This window comes from Falco cherrug, chromosome 7 (genome assembly GCF_023634085.1).
Source record: "Falco cherrug isolate bFalChe1 chromosome 7, bFalChe1.pri, whole genome shotgun sequence".
In the NCBI taxonomy this organism is placed as follows: domain Eukaryota; kingdom Metazoa; phylum Chordata; class Aves; order Falconiformes; family Falconidae; genus Falco; species Falco cherrug.
This window is the reverse complement of record NC_073703.1, coordinates 63,573,538-63,595,886: the sequence shown is the minus strand read 5'-3', so window position 1 is coordinate 63,595,886 and position 22,349 is coordinate 63,573,538. Positions and strand designations below refer to the sequence as shown.

The 22,349-nt window shown below is 42.1% G+C and overlaps 1 protein-coding gene across 5 annotated transcripts in view; it reads left to right on the top strand.

Annotated features, from left to right (window-relative positions):
• The first annotated feature begins 5,789 nt into the window (after window positions 1-5,789).
• ENTPD5 (ectonucleoside triphosphate diphosphohydrolase 5 (inactive)) overlaps window positions 5,790-22,349 on the top strand; it is a 29,908-nt gene continuing 13,348 nt past the window's right edge. For 3 of the 5 annotated variants that reach the window (XR_001335200.3, XR_008733279.1, XM_055717011.1), the window contains exons 1-9: window positions 7,366-8,176; window positions 11,082-11,359; window positions 12,371-12,450; window positions 14,474-14,617; window positions 14,991-15,066; window positions 16,725-16,760; window positions 17,658-17,746; window positions 20,466-20,545; window positions 22,024-22,085. Coding sequence is in view for 3 of the 5 variants with exons in the window: in XM_055717011.1 (XP_055572986.1) it covers window positions 11,098-11,359; window positions 12,371-12,450; window positions 14,474-14,617; window positions 14,991-15,066; window positions 16,725-16,760; window positions 17,658-17,746; window positions 20,466-20,545; window positions 22,024-22,085 (829 nt within the window). In the remaining 2 variants the exon portion in view is untranslated. Of the gene's footprint in view, window positions 5,888-7,270; window positions 7,328-7,365; window positions 8,177-11,081; window positions 11,360-12,370; window positions 12,451-14,473; window positions 14,618-14,990; window positions 15,067-16,724; window positions 16,761-17,657; window positions 17,747-20,465; window positions 20,546-22,023; window positions 22,086-22,349 lie in introns of those variants that run through there. The other 2 variants (XM_055717014.1, XM_055717013.1) reach the window with 2 other exon arrangements.

Here is a 22,349-nt window from a genome sequence, read left to right as displayed (position 1 = left end):
TTCATGCACCTGGGAAAGGAATACTAATTAACAGTCTATAATATTGTCTACAGTCATTCACTTTCAAAATGCCTTAATTTTCTTACTAATCAGTATTGCTATCGTGACTTTTCTGTTGTCCTATTAAAACCCATTATATCTTTCCTTTAGCAATTCTAAAATCCAGCTTCCATAACAAAAGCAGTCTATTATCAAGCTTACCTGCTCCCTGAAGAATTGCAGGAGTATCCCTGCACGTTCTCCTCACCTGATCCAGACACTCATTTAATCTTTTCATTTGTGTGCAGACATCTTTTCTGATTATCTGCATTTCCAGCAGCATTTTTTGAACAGATGGTTTTAGGTAATGGTACTAGAAATACAAACCTTTTATCTGCCTTTTTTAATTAATGAAACACCTCTTCAGTTCAAGCTGCAGATATTGACTGATCATGATGTACCTGCCTTATCTCACTGCTTACTGCTTTCCACTTCTTTATTCAATATTCACTATAAAAATTAAGCTAAAGAATAATGTTTTATATTATACAAATCTAATATGAAGTATCTCATAATAAATTTCCTTAGACTATATTAAAATACAATTTTATAGTCAACCATTTGTCTCCTATTAAGTTATTTCTTGCCTGGAAGGCACTGAAATCTAGATTGTCAAAGCTATTTGATACTCTTAAGTCCAAAAATTATGTTAAAATAGTTTAACCATCTTTGAGAATTGGACCCTGTGACTTTCACTTCTGGGTTTTTTAAAAGGCTGTGTAAAAAAAGGCTACAACTCCCACCCCTGTTTCTGCAAGTGGTGGTCTGCCTCTCCAAAGGAGGTGTCTCTCATCTTTCTGTATAAATCCCTCCAGGGCTCCTGATAACTATTTTTTATCTGGTTATTTGATGTCTGAGTATTATTTTGTTTTGCGTGCTTAACTGCCTTGTGTCTGACATGATGGTGTGCCAGAACCCCTCCCTGCATATTCTGAAGTATTCTAAAGTGGGAGGGATGACAGTGGCATCCATTACATACAACCAGGACTGAGGAGATGTTAGATGGTGTGGTGTAATTTAGTATTTTACCAAGTTTTGCTTTATTCTTTAGTATTGTCAGGAGCTGGAGCTGAAGTAGCCAAAACTGGTGTATTTCCTGTGAGGAAGACGTAAGAGCAACATAATCCTCATCTAATGGTGATTTACCCTCAGACAGGTTTCTAATTCCACACCAAACTTGTTTTCTAAAATTAACAGCAAGCAAGAATGCCAGGGCACCTCAGCTATTGCAGTACACTCTCCAAAATCAGCACTAGGAATCAACCGTGAGTTCAGTTTGCTACGGAATTCTGTATTTTGTGGCAAAATCGTTACAATTAAAAGGGAATAAGGAGAAACAAACAATTTTTTACAGGATTTATTTTAATCATAAGTCAACTTGTGTTTGTATTCCATTCCTCAAGCTTTCATACTCTGCAGCTTTATGTGTGCTCTTATTTGTTGGCAAATACTGATAAAAGGAGTTAAATCCATGCATAAATTAGAACCATACAAACTGACGAGTAAATCATTCAATTATACATTTCTTACATCCACTGTCATAACCTCAATAAAATTTGCCAAAATAAACTTTTAACAGAGAGAAACTGATATTCCACCCCAAGCCTTAGGTCTCCCCAAACTACATTAAAAATCATAGCATTCTAGGTTTCCCTTTGGGCCCTCCTATGTCCCAGTTCATGGCTTATAATATATTTAATGCTGTTTGAACATTGAATTCCCGGTGTAAGGTGTATTTTAGGTATCTCTAAGGTCATGCTCCCAAGTTTCTTGTGCAGACAGCAATGAGCTAAAGCACACTTTTAATAATCTGGTTGTGGATATTTGTACTTTTTAATACCAGGCAGATGGCTTTACGGTACTCTTACGTATATGAGGAGTGCTACTGTCACAATATATGTTATTTAGTTGTTTGGTCAAGGTGGATAGAGATTCATTAATGGCTGAACAAAATTAATCCCACTGCACTGAGCAAAGTTAATTCTCCACCCCGCTCCTCCCTTCCTCATCACTACTGAAATTTACTTCCACTTGCTTTTCTTTTGATACACATAAAGATCTAACAGTACAGTCTGGTGTATGTCCAAAATTAGTATATAGTCTATCAACTTTTTCAAAGGTTAATGTATCTCACACCGAGCCACGCAGTTAGATTCAGAGTTCCTTGGAATCGCCTGAACTGGAGTTACCAGCCCAGCTCCTGTAACAGGGAAAAATCAGCATTCACCTACTGAGGAAACAGAATATTACCGTGGATTTGTGCCGTTCGTTTTGGTAAAAAGCAACTGCAGAACACATTATTTTTGTTCCTATGTCAACTCACTGATAACCACTTTTTCAACCTGGTTTTTTTTCTCTGGAAAACAAAGAAAAGACCAATGATGAAAATTTCAAAAGCATCTCTCTTGGGTTCTGTACATGTAAAACAGGTTTTAAATTCTAGCTCTGCGTTGCTCTTGTTCAGCTGTTCATAGCATGTAAATTAAAAAAACAGATCTGAGCACACAGTGCTGTCTTGTCAACTTCTAAATCTATGGCTCTCTAAACTAAGAAGAATAAAACCATTGGTTTCTGTTACATGTGTAATGAATACTGGGAGGGGGAGGGTAATACTAACATATTAGTTTCAAGTACATTGTCCTTCCCTTGCTTCTCCTGTTCATACATAAAAGGGTCAATATGTATAACCAATTTTTATTCTCAGTTCCGGTCTCCCCCTTCTCTTGCTCCAAGGAGTAGCTTCCTTAGATCTCAGTAACTACTTTCAGCTCTGATTTTTCATTAAATGTTTCTGCTGTTATCATTTTTGAGGTAAGATAACCTGAACTGAACAAAGCATTCTGACTGTGTCGCCAAGTTATTCAATAGCCAGTGCATACTAAGCAAACACTTTGCTTGGGAGTAGGGCAATTTTGACCTCTCACCAAGGATGTATGCAAGCTACAGCTATAGGGGGCCTTAACTCTTATGGTTTAAAATCCAAGTGCCTGGACACCGCTGCAGTTTGTAGGCACTGACTTCTAGCAGGAGGTTGGAGACCTGTAGTCCTGGCCACTGCAGCATGTGTAGCCCTAACTTAAATTAAGCTGCATTCTAATATGGATTCTAAGATACTCACTCACAAAGCTGAGATTTTGTTTTAGTCACTATAAAATGTGATCCTGTCAATCAGTGATGTGCTGCATATGATCTCAGTTTTGATATGTCAGTCTATTTCATGTAAACACTTAATTTTGAGATTATTATGAAGCTTGAGGAAAACAGCCTTTGAAAGCACAATGCAAAGCAGGGGCTTCTGACATATGGAAGAACAACTGAAAAAAGACTGGATTTGCCATCTACTGGATGTTTCTGTTAAAAAGATCAGCAGCATAGTAAAGAGCTGTTAGCAGGGGAAGGGTGCGAGGAGGCAGAAGTGTGACGAAACAACCACAACACCTGTTCTCTCTCCCTCTGCATTTCTGTGAGGGGGGAGGAGGTAGAGAATTCAGGAGTGAAGTTGAGCCTGGGGGAAGAGGGGAGGGGTGGGAGAAAGGTATTTTAAGATTTGGTTTTCTTATTATCCTATTCTGATTGGTAATAAATTTGTTTCCCCAAGTTGAATCTGTTTTGTTGTGATGGTAATTGCTGAGTGATTTCCCTGTCCTTATGACAAAAGGCTTGTGGGTTGAGATATTTTCTCTCCCCAAGTCCAGCTGAGGAAGGGGGGAGTGATAGAGTGGCTTGGTGGGCACCTGGAGTCCATCCAAGGTCAACACACATCTATCACTTATAGCTTTTTCTGCTCCTTATGATCTGAGGGCAAGACAAAGTACTTTGTCGAGTCTGCTTGATGGGAGATAACTGTCTTGAAGTGCAGATGAGCACAGTTCTGTTTCTTATTAAAGCCTGATTAACAAATAATTTTCTCAGTTCTTTGCAAGAATTCTTGATTCAACAGTAATGAATGAAGACGTATTCAAAGTAGTTACTGTTTATGAGTGAAAATGAAACATACATTTGCTGTGCCTCTGGCCGCACCCATCATTACCCAGCTGGTTCCTAATACTATTTCAGATGCTATAAAATATTTGTACTACTATTTGAAATAATACTGGAGAGTCACGCGATAATTCCCACATCACCAGTGGCTTTTTCAAGTGCTTTCTTAATGCAATATTTTTGCATCAAAACCTGTAACTGTTTACTGCCCTAGCTTGTTCCTTGTAGTAAAATCGGAACTATTCAGCCTGCTTCAAGGATCCCACTGTTCTGAGGACAAAGAGAAAAGTTAATTCACCAGCTGCTGCTTCTCTTCTTGCACTCACTGTTTCAAATCAATCAGCTTCTGCTTCAGTTTCTCAATCTGTGAAAAGAGAAATCAAGAAACAGTAACTGGGGCTGGAGGGGGGGAAGTATCCTTGCTGTGTGCTTCTCTTCAAATTTAATTATGAGAACACACAGAAAGAGAAGTCCTTCATTGAGACTGTTCAGGAATATTAAAACATGTTTAAAACTGATTTGTGTTAAGCATAGGAAATAACATAAGCTTAAACTATAAAACCCTAAGTATATTAGTCACAGATCTATTTGTATCTACTGAAGAATTAAAACTATGTGCACAGAGGGCTTTCTTCCTTAGTGTTTTGGATAGCGGTGCAGTGTTAGAGAAGTAGTTTAGAAAAGAAGGAGAAAAAAAAAAAGATACAGAGAGAAAAACTGGCAGCTGGAAAAAGGTGTAAGATCTTCCATACTGGATAGGCTGGAAAAAAATGGTGGCATGTGAGCAAGAAAATCGTCTCCTACCGTTTGACCTCACTGATGACCTGGGGAGCAGAGCTTTGTATCTCCTTATTCAATCAATAGGATGTGGAAAGTAATTTTAGCCTCCATTTTTCAGTCGTTTTTTTCTAACTTAAAAAAGGGGTTTGCTTGGTACTTGTATTTAGAAAAGTAGGACTAGGACTAAAGTGAAATAACCTGCAACAGAGGAAATGGAAGCCACACTCTAAAGCTTCTTTCTCTTCATTGTTTTCTGAAAACAGTTTGGCTCTATTTTCTCTAAAGCCTTCTCCAGGTAGCCAACACCCGCGGGTTTCCGCTTAGCTTTTTTGTTTTTTTTTTTTTTTCCCAGGCTGAACAAATGCCTCAGCCTCTTCTCGGACACCGTGCGCTGGAGCCGCCGACCACGTCAGTGCCTCCTCCGCGCTATGCGTTGCGGGATATCGCTCTCCCCCACGGGGCCGTCCAGTATTCCTGGGGGGGGGGAGGGGCAGGCCCCGGGCGGAAGGGCACCAGCGGCACGGCCCGTCCCCGCCGCAGGGCTGCACTGCTGCCTCAGGCCAGCCGGGAGCTCGCCTGCCTCCATCTTGGGCCGCGGGCACCGGGCCACGGGGCGGGGCGCGGGCAGGACCTGCCGCTCCGTATGTCGCTGTGTCTGGCGGCGGGGAGGGCGGCCCGACCGGTGCGCGCACACCGCCACCGCCTCCTCGACTCGCTCGGTGAGGAAGGGCCGTCCCCGGTCGCTCCCGGCCAGCCGGGGGGCGATCTCACGCCGCTGGGCCCCGTCCCACTCCTCCTCAGGCGCCCGCCGCCGCGTCTCCGCGGCAACCCGCCCCGCCCCTCACGGCGGTGGCCCCGCCCCGTTGCCTCGATTACCAGCCGCCACGTCACCTGCCTCGGGACCGCCAGCCCCCCGCCCCCCTCAGGCCGCGGCGGGGCGCGCGCGGCGGCCCGTTCCCATGGAAACCGGACGGCGCCCTCCCGCGACGCGATACTCCCGCGACGGGCGCGTCACGCGGGCGCGCTGAGGTGACGCGCGCGGGCCGGCGAGATGTGGCGCCGCCGCCGCCAGCGCTCCGAGCGGCCGGTGAGCGCGCTCGGGCGGTGGCGGGAGGCAGGAGGCGGGCGGCGGCACTGTGCTGCCATGGGAATAGTCCCGCGCCCCGCCCCGTGCGAGCGGTGCCGGCACCGGCACCGCGCGGAGCGAGGGGCGGCCGCCGTCCTGCCGGGTGCGGCAAAGGAGCGGGCAGCGCCGCTCCCAGACTGGGTGACAACCCCGGCCGGGGCCTGTCCCCGGTGCCCCGGGAGGGCGCGGTGTGGCGCGGCGCCGGGGGGGCGTCAGGAGGTTCCCGGCAGCCGAGAGTCGGCGGCGTTTCCGTTACCGTACGGGGGCGGCGGGAGGACGCCCTGCCTGGGGCGGGTGGCCGGGGAGGGAGAAATGCGCGTTCTTGCCGGGGTTCCTGCCTCGCGTTACCGGTGCCGGCGGTGGGAGGAGGGCGGCGGGGTCCCCCGGGCCGCGCTCGTCGCTGGCCGGGCGCAGGGGGCAGCCGCGGGGGCGTTTCCGTGAGGAGAGGACGTGAAGGTGGGGACGTGGCTGGGGCGGGCTCGGTGCGAGGGGTTCGGCGGCAGCAGGGGAGAGCGCTCAGGGGGCCGGCAGGGAAATCACCTCAGCCCTGGCGGCACTGCCCCCCCCCCCCCCCCAGCCCAACACCACCAGTTACTCCAGTGGAAGCTCCTGCGGGGCCACAGGCGAACGGGAGGGCACAGCGCACTCTGGGAAAGCTGCCTTGGGCTAATTAAATTGGAAAAAATTAAAACCCCAGTTGGCCAGGCATGAGGATAAATAAGTAATGTTTATGTGGAGCCGCAGCGTGGGGAAAAAGATTAAAGCTGCTGATAACGCGTGCTTGTGGGTTGGTTCTGCGGGTTTTTTTCTAGCAATTAAAGTTTTAGATCCAGAATTTTTCCCAAAATGTATGTGTGCACAGAATATCCTGCCATTATCTTTATGGAAATGCTGGGAAATTCTACCAATGAATTCCGTTATTTGTATTGTGACTTTTAAGCTGTGTGCTTTTAAGAAGCTTAATTTTTTGTCAAAACAATCCAAGAAACCTTCTTTTTTTTTTTTTTTTAACTAGATAAAAATAAGCCCAGAAAAAATGTAATTACTTTTTGTTTCGGGGGGGAAGGTAAAAATGTATTGTGTAGTCATGAGTGTTAAGTAAAAGCTGCTCATCTGGGAAATAGATCTTGTTACCATAAGAGCAGCTCATCTGGAAAATAGATTTTGTTACTGGTTTAGTGCAGAAGATAGACTTTCCATTCTGGATGATTTCTGGTTTGCTTGAGCAATAAATAACAATATGAACTGAATTACATAAATCGTCTTTTGTTTCCTAAAATATTTTCCTAAACGTTTATATATTGTAAATGTTTCTAATTATTTTTTTAATCTTTTTCTTTATAGCCAAATATTTCCCAGTAATATTTTGGGAAACAGAAGGAAAATTCTTGTGTGTCTCAGGTACGCTGCTTTTCCGTCCCCTCAGAACAGACAGATTGCTTTTTACAGGGAGATGCAGCTGTTGCTGTGGTTTGGGTTTTGCATGTTCTTTTGTCAGAAATATTCAATAACATGGGTGAGACTTTCTTGTCTTGAAAACTATCAGTGCTTCTCTGTTTGGTGAACTCTAATCAAGGTTGTGTTTTGCTGTCTTAAGGTTTATTATTATTATGGCAATGGTTTTAGTTTTGTTGTTTAAAGGAGAGTTTGGTTGGGTTTTGGATTGGTTTGGGTTTTTTGTGGTTTTTTCTTTCTTTCTCTCCTTTCCTATTCATGCTTCTAGTTTGGCAGTCTCTATGCAGCATCCCAGGATTTCTGGATCATACAGTCTGTGTAGCTACCAAGTCTTTATATTGGATGTGCTTCAACTTTTTGGTTTAGTATCTAAAATCATCTTATACCAATGATACTTACATGTGTTTCTCTGGGTTGGGAAATGAGTGTTCTACCTTCCGTCACTGGACTCGGGCCAGTGCTGTGGAGGTCAACTGTAATGTGTGTGTAAATGTTTTACTAACTTGTTGAACTCAGTTAACTTACAACTTGTTGAAATTCATCCTGTGTAATTATCTGAGCATGTTTCACTGCTTGTATTGAGTTACGATAAACTCAAATTTGAATAAAGCAACGCGACTGATAATTTCTGTGCCTCCATGACCTTATAATTTGCCTGATACATAGTCCACTCCTACTAGCTGAAAGCGAAGGTGAAGAAAAGTGCAGGCACAGTGTCTCTTGTCGCAGTGCTCCGAAGTGGTTTTCATTAGGAATCTCTGGAGTGGAATAGCTGTTGCTTGCATCCTGCTTCAGGTGTGTGCCTAATGTATTCATGATTCATGTTGATTGTTGCTGATCATTTATAAAGGTAGTAAGTAAAGCCTGATGATGATGGTATGTACATTCTACCTGCTGAACTGTTTGCTTACATTAATTAACTTGTGCTCATATTACTGTTATCCTGTTTTATTCTGATAGAAGCTAGGATTTTAAGTAGTTTGAGAGGAACTCTTTTGGAAACATTTTTCCTTCTCAATAACTAATCTTTTGTCTATATCTACCTTAAATTTTTTCTTCCATTCTTTCTTTTGACCCTCTCTTTCTGAATTCCTTTTCCGTTGCTATTTCTGTTATGCTCTGCCAATTTCCCCGTCTCATCTCTGACTTCTTAGTTTCCTCATCTATTTTTATGCTTCTTGTGAATGCTGTTTTGCTGGCATGCTTGGGCAAATGGTCTTCACCACTCACTGAAAAGGCTCAGTGTGCTTGTTTCTTAATGACAGTAGACAAAAGTAAAATTCAAAGGTGGTTGTTTTGGTAATTTCTTGTCTTTACAAGTGTAAAGGTGTAATGGGAAAAAGTCGGGGGAGAAGTAGAAAACGGTGGTGGATGTTTGAGAAGGGATAGAGAAGAGAAGGTTAGTGAGGGAATGTTTCATGGGCTAAGACTCATCCACTGGTAGATCTGGTGAGAAAAGTATGTGTTGTTGATGGCAGTTGCTCAGATATTTTCGGATCATCAGAGATTCTTGCATAAGGCTTGCATAAGGGTCACGTGTCGTTCGTAATAGGACTCTGGAGTTTGTTCTTAAGGCAGGTGCTTGGGATGTATTTGTGATGGTTCAGTAAGCAAAATCCTTGCATGAGTATGACAACACCTCTTCTGACCAACTGGAAGGTAGTACTCATTAATGCAGCTTATGTTCTGTTAAAACAGTACAGCTTCTTGGATTTTCAGTAGACCTCCTTGCTGTGGTGAAGCAAATGTGGGTAATGCCAGCTGCATCTTAGTACAAATCCATACCTATGAAGCTGCCAAATGGCTCGGCATTTTTCATAAGCTCTGTTCAGAACAGGACTTTTAAGTTTTGACAGGTTAGAATTAATTTTTTACTCATTTCCACATAAAATGTGAATGCTTTAGAGACTACTACAGCTGGGCGTCAATCTGTCACAGAGGGTGGCCAGGGCTATTGCCTGTTTGTGGAATTGTAAAGTCACTTCTTCCTTTCCTCAGAGTGTGCTTCTAGGGCAGAGTGGATCAAGAGTTTGTGCTTCTGCCCACAGCTCTCTGCCTTTACTAGGAACAGGAGGATACAAATAAAGGTCACAGAAGTCAGGCAAGGTTACCCTTCTGCAGTGGGCTGTGCATTTTGTTTGTGCCAGAGATAGCTGAAAGCTTAAGTGAGTTAGAGAGACACTAGAGGAATGACCCAGTGTGACGTTGTTTACTGAGAATGGGTAAAAGTTAATCTCACTTTGCTGTAACTGGGGACAAAGGTGAAGGATGGAAATAATAAAAGTAGTACAAGGGCTAAATCTGGGATAAAATGTAGTGGAGGATAAGTGAGGTTTTTGGGCATGTGAGAAAGGTGGGTGGAAATAGAGGCTATGTCAGGTTCACATAGAACGGGAAGGAGAGAGGTTAGGATTGGGAATTAATAAATGTAGCATAGAGATCACAAAGAATTTGAGAAAATAAATACAGTGGGGCTGAGCAGATTGCTAAAAGACAAGTGTTAGGGCTAGAGGTGGGTGAGGGTCTCGGGCAGAGCAGGTGAAAAGGCATACAAGTGGAATATTCAGTGCTGCAGGTGGATGGATGTGTTACTAAATGTCTGGAGAATGATAAGGAGCTGCTTGCAACTTCTGTATGCTGAGTGCTCCATGCGTATGTCAGTGCAGGCAATACTGCATATGGTGGGGCATCTGGCCACACGGTCTTTTCTGCTGTTAAAATGCAAATAACAAAGATAGCTATGTATTCTTTTTTTTCTGGGCACTTAATGAACCCTATCATTTCTGTACCTGTATCTTTCCTTTATTAGCATTTCTTAGGGAAAATATACATGCAAAGAGGTATGTGTTAACTGAGAGGAGGTGTAATTCAATCATGATATCCAATACTGTGTCACACACCTTTGAGGCTTTGGCTTTATTGAAGCTGTTGTTAGAAGCTGTGTAAGCAACCTGAGTGTTCAGGGCAACTGTGAGAAGGGTGGTGGGGTTTTGCTAGTGGGTGGGCGTTTTTTTTGTAATTTTGAAAATTAAGACTGTGTCAGGAGAAAATGGTGAAAAAACAAAATGAAGACAAAAAGGAAAGAGACGAAAAATACTGAGAGGCAGAGCCCAGGTGCACCTTACAGTTCAGTCCCTGTTGTGCAGCACAGGCTTTTTCCTGGGGATGCTGCTGTAAGGATATGGCTTCACTCTCTCTCTGTGCTAATCTCTCCCAGCAGCTGTTCATAGCCTGAGATGAAATTCTCTTTGTTTGTGACTCTGAATAACACTTGTGTTCTGCCACAGCATCTCAAGTGTGTAAACGTTAAAGTGATTCTGCCCTGAGCTTCCCTTTGCTGATGCTTCTTTTCAGATAATATTTGGGCTTTTTGGAGGTTCGGGGGACTCTAAATGTTGACAACCTGCAAGCCAAATCAGAGAAAAAAATTGTCTAAATAAAGTCAAAACTAGAAATACTGGGAAGCAAACTAATGCTTCTGCATTGTGGAAATGGAGAAACCTTTACTCTAAAAGAACAGTTTGTAGTTTTAGCACTAAATGCAGTAAATCACATCTTTTGGATGAGGTGTTGAAAAGCATCTAAAGGGCAGAGTATATGTGTATAAACTATGATTATTTTTTTTGTGGTTTTTTCCTACAGACTTTTAAAGGAGAGGGCTCTTGGTAATTTTCATTCCTGCTTTTTTTTTTCTCTACAGAACCAACTGCAGCTCTATGATTGCTGATCCATGCTTGACTGCCTCAAGGGGTCCTGGCAAGATGGCATCTTCCAGACTTCCCATCCTTCTATCATTGGCATTTTCCTCTTTGTCCTTTGTTCTTTCCCATTCAAACAGGGAGATGTGGTTTCAGGATTTCTTTCCACCTAATGTGTGCCCTATATATGCCAAAGCCAACACTTTTTATGGCATAATGTTTGATGCAGGGAGCACTGGAACCCGGATTCACATTTACACCTTTGTACAGAAGAGCCCAGGTAAGACCCCATGTCAGTCTGTGCACTTGGAGTATGTTGACTTAGGCTGCAACTTCCCAAAAGAGGGTGGATATTTTTTTTTTTTTCCCAACACAGCATTTGGGAACAACTGAATATTTCTACAGTTTGTCCTTCAAATGGTCCTCTGGCAGATGATCATTGTCTGTTTCTGGTGGAGTTTTGCTGTGAAAGTACCTTTTTCATAGATCTTTCGAAAGTTTAATTCTGGATATACTGGAGAGTTCTGAATTTCCAAAGATTTTCATCTATGCGGCTGTTTAAAGGAATGTCTCGTTGAATTGGAAAGATGCTTACATTGTTCTTGTCAAGTTGCATGTTACCTTGAATTCTATCAAGAGATATTTAAATTCTGCATATGCTTATATGTCACATTTTGTAGCAAATTAAAATTGGTAAATGAAAGTTATAAGCACCAAAGGTCTGAGCCATTTTCAGGAGACCTCCTGTGCACAGGTGCACCACACTCCAGTATGTCTGCTTCTGACGTGGTGCCCAGGTACCCAAATTGGCTGCACTCGCAACAGGATTCAAGAGGGTGAATTAGCTTGGGTACAGTGAGCCAGCAAATTTGCAGACGTTGCAGATTGGCTGCTGGGACTCAGCTAATAAGCCCTTTAGGGCCATGCATAGTACCTATGAATTAGTATTTCACAACTAGCTTGGGGACAGAAGGGGAAAGAAATTTTATTAAGGTTAGGCAACAGTCATACTATATTGCTATAACTCATTGTAGTTCTCAAATGCAAAATTAACATACTTCTAGTTATAACAGCTTAATAAATTGCTTTTGAACTTGGAGGTTGCAAGGACAACATTATGTTAAATATGTTCCTGAAGTCAAGGAACAGTACTTGTTTTAGCAGAGTAACAGTACTGTTTGCAAGTGGAAATTAAGGATAGTCACCTTACAGGGGTTGCAGGCAACCTTTATGAAAGTAAAGAAAAAGACTGGAGGTGTTGACTGTTTCATGTAATGTTTTGTTTGTGCAGAAAATCTTCCTGAGTTGGAAGGGGAAATCTTTGAGTCTGTGAAGCCGGGTCTTTCTGCATATGCTGATCAGCCTGAAAAGGTAAGGTGCCCTCCTTCATCCCCTGTGAGTTGGCCTTGCTTCTGCTAATATGAGTTGGACTCAAACTAGCAGTTCAAGTGTTACTAATTGTAATTGCGGAGAGTCAAGAAAAAGTGTAAAGGTTCTACTGCTGGCTCTTTAAACCTGTCGCTCTACTTTTGTGAATTAGTTTCTACACAGTGAAATGGGAGCTGTTGTTTTACATATTTCATCAATGGAACAATGGCTTAATTGCTTAACTGCCATATATAACTAGACTATGTGCCTTTGAGAATTTCAAAGAAAAAGTGATTTTTGGCTCTAACAGCATCCATATTCAATGTTTATTTCCCCTATAGCTACCCCAAATATGAGTAAATATAATCTCCTGTCTCATTTACTAGTTATTTTCTCAGTTATTCATCTTGGTCGAAATTTTCAGTGCTGGTCACAGTTGAAATCAGCATATTTTGTTTTGATTTGCTTAGTTTAGAAGTATGGGGTTAAGACCATGTGGGTTTTCTTTTTTTAGTCATGTTACACTGACAAGCAAAGAGGGTTCATTTGACTGACTCCTAAAAATGATGAATTTTTGTGTGCGTGTGTATAGTTGGATATACAAGTTTATTTTTTTACGTAAGTTACAGAGAAGGGGAAGGAGAAAGACGCACTTAGCAGGTTAAGCCAGGCCTTAGTATTTCTCTAAGTGTATTCTCTGCTTCTGTAATCAGACTTCCAATAATTTGTTTGTTTTGATTCTTTGCTGTTATCTTTGGAACCGTGGCTTGGAAGCCAGTGATATGTAGGACTCATTTCAGTCAGGCTCAGTTAAATATTTGAGTACAGTTTTAGCTGAGAAATTATTTAGGTATAGGCAGTTACTCTTCTACTGCCTCTGGACTTTTGTTGTTTTGTTTATATGTGGAGTTTTTCAAAACACAGTTGGACAGTTCCATCTTCCACAATCAGATTTATTAATTAACATACATACACATTTATAATTTTAATAAATTGAAGTTAGGTGCCATCCTCTTTATTTTCAAATGGGGGGTAGTTTTGAATTCATGCTCAGTATACTCATTCCCTGCCACTCTGTTGGATCAGGAGTCAGAAACGAGCACACAGCAGAAAGCACTAAAATAGTCCTGTTGTTGTGATACCCAGGGCCATTCCTGAAGCAAACTGCTATTTTCCAGATCCCCTACACTGACAGTAAGCTCTTTCACAAGCTAAAGGAGGTGCCAGAGAAATGCTAGATTAGATACTCTACCTTGCGTGCTTTGAGTTGGGGACTAGCATAGGGGAAGTTTCAAGTTTCTCATTTTGCTCAGTTGCATTCAATGCTACAGGAATTTTGGTGTGAAACTTTATGGAAGAGAGAATGGCTTTTGGATTTTTTTAAACTTTGATGAGATCTCCCATGCTTTCACTAAGTTGTTTTGTTCGTTGGGTAGGAGAGGAGAAGAATTCACTCCAAAAGGAATTTCTAGACTTTTCTCAGGAGAATGTTTATTGCTAAAGCAGAACTGTATTTGTTAGAGCAGTGTAACTAATTGAGAGCCCAGCAGCAATGCCTGTACCTCATGTGGTAAGCAGTCTACAGCTGGCATTTTAATTACACTACTTGCTATGGACACACTTGGAATTATATTGCGTTTAGTGAAATCTGCAGACATTCCCCTTGACCCTGATAGTTTCAGTTAGTAATTGCACCATCTAGTTTCATCCTACTGCAAGATGTTTAGGTTTGTCAAGTAATCAATTCCCTTACCTGCCTTCATCCTTTCCAAAAAATACCTTCCACAAACAATAAGATTTCTCTCATGTAAGATATATCTCTGAATACACCCTTCTTTCCAATGCAGACATTCTCTTTAAAGTTCTAAGGAGTTGTCTAGCGCAGTTTTTATACTTATCTTGGGTGTGAGTGAGGTATCTTCTGCTATTGAATACTGGTTTCACTAGTGTTGAGGGAGAACTGGGAGGCCTGTTTTCTGACGGCCTGTAGAAGGAAGTCAAAAGAAAAACATCCTTTTCCTTTTAGGGTGCTGAAACTGTCAAAAGGTTGCTGGACATGGCCATAGATGCTGTGCCACCTCATCTCTGGAAGAAGACCCCAGTGGTGTTAAAAGCCACAGCTGGACTGCGCTTGCTCTCAGAGGAGAAAGCTCAGGCTCTGCTTTTAGAGGTAGTACTAAGATCTTTTGGATGCACTTGTATTGCTCCCCCTGTTTCATCATTCATGACTCGGTTCTCCATTCTGTCTAGCATGAGAGAATTTCAGCTGTCAAAAGTGATTGTAAACCTATGACAGCATGAAACTCGCAGACTTTCTTGTATGGTCCTGAAATCCTCTGAGTTGATGCAGATAGAAGGCATGGGGAGAGAGACCTATGATACTTTTTTCTTCCTTTCCTAGCCTTTGAAAGAGGAAGAATATTGTCTACTCCGCACACTTGTCTTATTTTCTACTGCTGTGAAAAAGAAAACTTTCTTTGTCACCCTCAGAGCAGAACAAGACTCCTAAGACCAAGGAATATAATCATAATTTCTTTCTTCAGGTGAGAGAAGTCTTTGAGGAATCACCATTTCTTGTTCCAGAGGACAGTGTTAGCATCATGGATGGGTCTTATGAAGGTATGTTTTAGAAAGAGGAAAAAGTGAAAGCGAAGAGAAATAGGGGGGGAGAGAAAGAGAGAGATCTTATGAGCGTGAGAGGGAAAGATAAATGGTCACTAAACTGAGTGAAAAAATAAAAGCTTTCTAACCTTGTCTGAAACAATGCAATCCCGCTTTTCCTAGGTGGTGTTGAGGACTTGATCATCTGTTAGGCTACAAGTGCAGATACACAGAGATGTATGACTTAGCTAGATGAAGGTTCTTCTGAAACCTTCTGAGGTTCCAGACCAGAACCTCATCGCAGAAATAAGTATGCAGGCTAATGCAGGCTCACCCGCTGAAGCCTGCTCTTGGGAACCAGTGGAAAAAAAGTGGTGTCCCCTTCTGAAAGGCAACATGACAATACAGAGCAAGCTAGGAAGCTTATGGGAAGTGCCTTGTAAATTCTGCAGTATCAGCATTAAAAGTGACCTATTCTGATTAGCTCATCAAATTTTGGGTGAAAATTGAGAGCACTGTGAATATTAGAGGAGGATGAAGCATAATTGGCAAGTATTAAAAAATTAGATAACAAAACAAATAAATAATATATCTAAAAATATTCTGACCGGGAAAAATGCAGCTAGTAAAGTAGCAAAGGAAGTAACGTAGAATACAACAAAAGGTGAAATATGTTGTGGGTTTGGAGTGAGTGATGATTTTGCAGTGCAGAACAGACCACTGTAACATTTTGGCTACATATCCAGACATACTACTTTGGAGAACAGGCAGGTAAAAATCCTTCTGTACAGATGCCTGAAAAGAGCCATCTGTGATGTTACGTTGAGTTCTGAACACTGCATTATGGCAGATGTATTGCCAGTTCAGAAGGTGTTCAAGGATATCAAGAAGAAACATCAGGATGCTTAAACTACCAATAAATGGAGGAAGATTAAAGAGCAAAATCTGTCCGCATGGGCCAGGAGAAAAGTACAAGTACCATAAAGTCTGCAAGCATTCAGTGAAGTATGGTGCCAGGCATAGTTTGTCAACAGGATTAACGGGTGAATGTATAGTAGGGAAAAGTGTTGTATTGACAGGGAGCAGGACCAGAGGCATAATAGAGCACAGCATAGCCTGCCAAGGTTTATTTTAAAATCCCACTTCATCTACTGTCACGTTTGCCTGCGTTTGGGTGAGACTCATGCTGGTGTCAAGCAAGCTGCTGGAGTCAGAGGAGTTGTTTGTGTTTTACTTGTTGCCACTGTATCTGTAGTGTAATTACAGAAACCACGAGATTAAAACACAGTGGTATGTATGCGCTTTTCAGATTGGGAATTGAAAAGCCTGGGGCAAGGGGTGGGGGCCTTGTGGAATTGGCCAAGGAAACCTGTGCATTTGTGTCAGCTTGTTACTACTGTGTATATTGTTTGGATAATAGACATAATTTGTGCATGCTGCAGTTGCATGGACATTACAAACGTTCTACCTATCACAGCTTATGAGATTTTAATGAATCAATAATGCATCATAGCACTTAATTATAAGTTTGAATTAATCTCTGAAGGATGGGGTGGTTACATGTAGTTAGTAATGATTTCTAGGTAAATATATAACATGTGAAGGAGTGCTAATAGCAGGCAGGAGGTTGTGGGAGTATTCAGTTGTGACTTTTTTCTCTTTTTCACTCTTTGCAGGAATTTTAGCCTGGATCACTGTGAACTTTTTGACAGGTAGTTAATTCTGTATAACTTCTTTCTAAATATGAACTTGAGTCTCTCCCGTAGAGGTGATCACCCTAAGTTTCTCTGCCTTGGTTGCTGTGTCTTGCTTTTTTTCCCTACTGCGGCATCAGTGCTAAAACAATGGATTGTTTTGGGCAGCTGTGTTTCAGAGGGCGAGCCACACCTGTAGTAAAAAGGAGGCATCTTAATCCAGAAGGTGCCAGGATTTACTCAAGACTTGGGGGGCACTGGGAAGCTGGTTTTTCTAACATCATAGGTAGGGGAGCAGTACTGCTTATCTGTTAGAAGGTGGGAAACAATGTTTTACAATGTTCCTCATCCCAGCCTGAACCATGCAACTAAAATGGTGTAACAGGGGATGCATTGGAGCTGGAGCCCTACTGGCTTTAAGAAGTTCTGGGAATGCAATCTAGTAAAAAGAAAATCAGTGTTCTAGTAGATACATGAGCAAGCAAAAAAGCTGCTGTGGGTGAAGAGAAATGGTAACAGCTGATTCTGCTCTTATTATCCCTCCTCTCCTAGTGCCCTTGACCAGTTACAGAATTTATGTGCTCTCCCTCACAGTCTTCTTTCAGCAGGGGATACTTTGTCTCTTTGTGCTTCTGCTGGATACCTAGAGATTTATCTGCCTTTGTCTCTTGGGAGGGGAAGGTTGGAATCAAGGAAGAAAGTCCTATGAATGTTTTTGTGATGCCTTCTGTTTGCCAACCTTTTCTCTGTGATTTTTTTTTTTTTTTTTTTGTCTTTGAAGGCCAGTTCAGCCCTCCTGTATTGCTGTGATACTGTGATACTGTGATAACTTTGGTGGCTGACTGAGCATACACGCAGTATCCACATTTTAGCATTTGTGTGCTTGGGCTGTTCTGAGCATGGTGTTGTTTGCAGGACAGCTGTCTGGCCAGAACCAGCATACTGTTGGGACTCTGGATTTGGGAGGAGCCTCAACCCAGATCACTTTCCTGCCACAGTTTGAGGTGAGGAGTGGTTAAAAGTGCATGGGTTGGGACTGCAAGGCCAGTGGAGAGCCCTGAGCACTGCTGTGCTCTCTGATAGCACTTTGTTAGCAGTGGCACAAGCAGAGCATCTGTGGTGTGCAGAGCATCTGTGGTGTGCAGAGCATCTGTATTTCTGTTTCCTTGGACATCAGCAGTTGACTGATAGGCGCCTGCAAACAAAGGAGCCTGGATAACAAGGAAGTAAAAAGAAAGAAAGCAAATGGGTAAAACCAAAGAGAAACCGCTTTTGTTTTCTAGACCCAGGCTGGGAAAGCCCCATTAATGCTGATATTACTTTGTATTCAATAAATATAGAACAAACATTTCCAGGGAGTATTCTTGCATATTACAAGAAATTTAGGGTCTGCTCTGATGCTGAAGTATTTTGGTTTTTTTCCCCCAGTCTGGTAACAGATCCTCACTAAATTTTGGAGGGGGCAGGTAGTGGGGTGGAGCAGGGAGTATCTCAACAGGACAAAAGTCTTTTGTAATAGCACAGTCAATCTCAATCCTGTCGTCTTATTGATTTCTTCTCATTTCCTTTGAGAATTCCTTTCTCTGTTCCTAAGTCCATCTCTGTCCTATTTGTCAGAAATTCTATAGCTCTTTAGTAACAGTTTAAACTGGATTCCAAGTTTGCATGGGAAAATTACGTGGGTATTGAAGGGCACTATAGCATTCTGTACCGTGATATTGTAAAGTTGGTTTTGTCACTCCTTCTGAGGGAGTCCTTTGTTTAGCATTTTTTGTTTACAGAAATTGAGATTCTTTAAGGGTGTTTGGTGACCATAAAACACATGGTTTTCATATCAGGATATTATAATTCTGCAGTGGTGGGTCATGTTGAAACATGACATGTAACCTTATCTTGTTCAGCAAAGCCTCAAGTACTCTGGACTTGCCCTCTGTTTTGTGTTGATAACACCTGCTGAAATGGGCACTGGACCAACAGGAAGGAGTGTTGCATGTCAGGGTTTTGGAGAATAAATAGAGCTGTGAAGTAGGCTGAACTGCAGCTCAGGATTCAAATGTCTCCTTCGAGCCCTGCAGGAAAAGGCCTCAAGGGTTTGCTACTGACCGGGACCGATGGTGTGAATTCATAGGGCAATGTGGAGTCAAGGTTCATGTTGCCTTGCTTGTACGCTGTCTGCTTCTCACCTGTATTGTCAAGTTCACACAAAAAAGCACATGCATAGCTCTGTATGTTTCTGAAGACTTTTTCCCATCTGACAGAATTAGCAGGGATTCCCCGCTTTGGTTTGTAGAGGGTTTTCTTCCCTTCCTGCAGTCTGAGGCAGTCACATGTTGGCTGTTGTATTCATTTTGAACAAAATACTGTAATAGTAAGGGATTAATGAAATGCAGATTACAAGCAAATAAAGACATACAATGATAACTGCGTGGAGCTGTTTTTAAGCTAGTGTTATGCTTTTCATGGTATTATTGCCAAAGTTATAAGCAACTGAAAACCAAACATAATCATTATGAAATTGTCTGTCTGATGCCTGCCTCACTGAGGAGGGGTGTGAGGATTTCTACTTTTTTGCGAAAGCCAGGCATGAAAAAATCTGGTGGTTTTCTCCAAACCATTTTTTTCTGCATCTCTCCTTTTAGTTTTTGTGATGTACAGTTTAGGAACAGAACTCAAAATATGGCAGAATCTGGGTATGTTGGATCAAGGATGTGAGTGTCATTCCACCTAAGGCCCAAAATAAATTTCAGTTTGTATTTGTTCAGGAGAAACTCAAGCTGAACACTGCCAAATCTCTTTCCGCTTTGAGCAGGCTTCTGTCTAGAACTTTACATTTATAACAGAAATAACCCGGATCAGGATCTGCATACTTGAATGGTAACTACAGGAACTGTGCAGCTTCAGTCCTCTTTGAGATTCTGCTCCTTGGCCCAAAGCAACTGTCAGATAGGAATGCAAGCCAAAAAAGGCTGGGAGAATGAGGTCATTAGCAGAGGGAACACAGAAACTGGGACTGGGGTCTTGGAGACTGGAAACAAGGGAGCAGTAAATAAGCCCTAGACTGGTTCAGATTTACAAGAATGAGAGTTAGTCTGGCAAGAAGGTAGGGACTGAGTACCAGTGGGGCGAGGTGCGCACAGAGGGAAGACTGTGAAAGGCGGAAAACTGGAGGTGGTGAGACAAGACGTTAATTTAGAGGAAAGCCCTTAAACCAGGTCATAAAGCAGCCCTAAGACTGAGAGTGAGTGGTCACAATGTTTCTTTGAGTATCAGTGAGATGTTTAATGTGGTCAAAACGTGGCCTGTACTTCCCTTTGCATCTTTAATTCTTCTGAGTTTTTGAATTGAGGTGTCTATTCTGACTTGCAAAAGTCCATAATGTTTCTAGTGCAGCTGATTTCGGTGGGGACTCTGTGTATGTAGACTAGCATGTAAGTACTCTGAATAACTCAGCTATCCTGAATTAGAAAGTATTTTCATCCTGATCTGTTGCGCTTCCCTACTATACATTGAAGTAACACCAAGATGCATATAAATAAACTCAGTGTTAAAAAGCTGTAGATGTTACAGCAGTGTGCACTGTTGGAAAACTGTTCTTTGTGTTCAAAGCAGATCACATGAGTGTGCAGTAAACCCTGTGGGTGTATCTGTGATATTGCATCAAAGCTGATTATTTTTTATTGCATAATAGAAACTAAAAGATTTCTTCTTTTACTTAACTTTTAGGAAACTTTGAAGGAAACCCCTGGGGATTTTCTTACCTCATTTGAAATGTTTAATAGCACCTACAAGCTCTATACCCACAGGTGAGGAGCAAAAAGGCTGCTGTCTCCGCTGGGGAAATCAGTCTTTCTGCAGCCCCTGAGCTAACCGCAAATGGCTATGTCATCCTGTTACCAGCTGTTGGGAGCATGACTTTTTTTACTAGTTTTCTTATCTGCTTGAAACATTAGTTGAAGTGGAACATGACATTAGTTGACTGGAAACATTCCAGGATCATAGTCAATATCATTGCAAGGGAATATTGGTTAGTCTGTCAAATGGAGAGGAAGTATTATGAGTCACTGTATTTAACGAGAAGAATTCTTATTACTGCGTTCAAGCCAAATACTCTGGACCAAGCAGAAAGGTAGATATTGTGCCAGTAGTCAGAACTAAACCTGGTCAGAGGTTTGGAAAGAGGACCTTCCTGAGACTCTTTACTTCTTAGTTTGAAATGGCATATCTCATCAGCAACGGGACAAAAAGTAACACCTAGACTGATGTAAACCAGAGACGGCCATAGGCAGCTGATACAGACCCTGGAGCACAACAGATTCTTGAACCAATTGGAGAGGGTACTTGGCCTCAGATAATACAGTTGTGCTTACTGCATTAAGCTGACACATTTCTGAGATGTCTACAGTGAAATCCAGAGAGTTTACCTGCGTGACTTAGAGTTGGTCTCAGCCAGTAACTAGTAGGGTGAAGATTATCATCTCAAGTCAGTTGCAGCATATGCTTACTTGACAGCAGAGCTGGTGTAATAGTCCTCCTTTCCTCCTGCTTATATTTACTGATGTAACATATCAGTGTATTCACCAGTGCAGTCCGTTAGATCACTTAAAATAATTGTGGTTGAAAATCTTCTCCTAAAAATGAGGGAGCTGGAGGTTAGTTTAACTCTGATTTATTCTGTAAACATTTGTGTTGACACGACTAAAGGGATAAGTAGCCAGACACAGAGGTGGGAATGAAAGGCCAACAGGCTTTTAATCTGGTTGTGTTCTTGTAAATATTGTTTACATCCTAGCTTATAATGAGTATAGCAGTAATCTGTGGAGTCAAACAGGTGAATTTTCACAAAGGCACAGCTCCCATTTAGTTGGAGCTTCTGCAGTTGCCTTGTTAGTTCTGCCCTAAGAGCACATAGTCTTACGTGTATGACAAAAATGGCCATTGTATTCCCCATGGACTCCTCACAATACCCTTCTTTTTCCTTCATTTTTAAGATTGTGTGGTTTTGCTTTTCATGAATGTCTTGCAGAAATGTCATCAGCTCCAACTGCTTTCTGCAATTTTAGATTTACCCATTTTACTGCTTGTTGGTAATTCTTGGGTTTGTGTCACTCTTTTTGTACTTGGAATTGTTCTGGCAAAGGGAACTCTTGTTTTAGAGAGGGGAGACTTGTGGGAAGCAGAGGAAGGCAATCTGGTTTGAGTGTTCCAAGATTTAGGAAGACACTATAGGTGAAGTGTACCAGATGTGTGAGAATTAAAACTGTAATGTCATTGTTGTTTGCAGCTATTTGGGGTTTGGACTAAAAGCTGCCAGACTAGCAACACTTGGAGCTTTGAATATGGAAGGTATGTTAACATCATAAAATATCCAATATTTTTGAAGAGATGGTCAGATGTAGCCTCGTATCAGCATCAGCAGCCCATTTCCCCCGTCTTCACTTCTGTTTCTTCTGGGTTTTTACATTTTCACTGGTATAAATCTGTCTGCAAACGGGCTACTGCTTAAGTAGTTGTCTTGTGAGACAGCTGCTTTTCCGTATTTCCAGGTTCAGCCAGCAGTGAGACTAAGTGAAAATTCCAGAACTGCACACATGGGAGCATACAAACGCC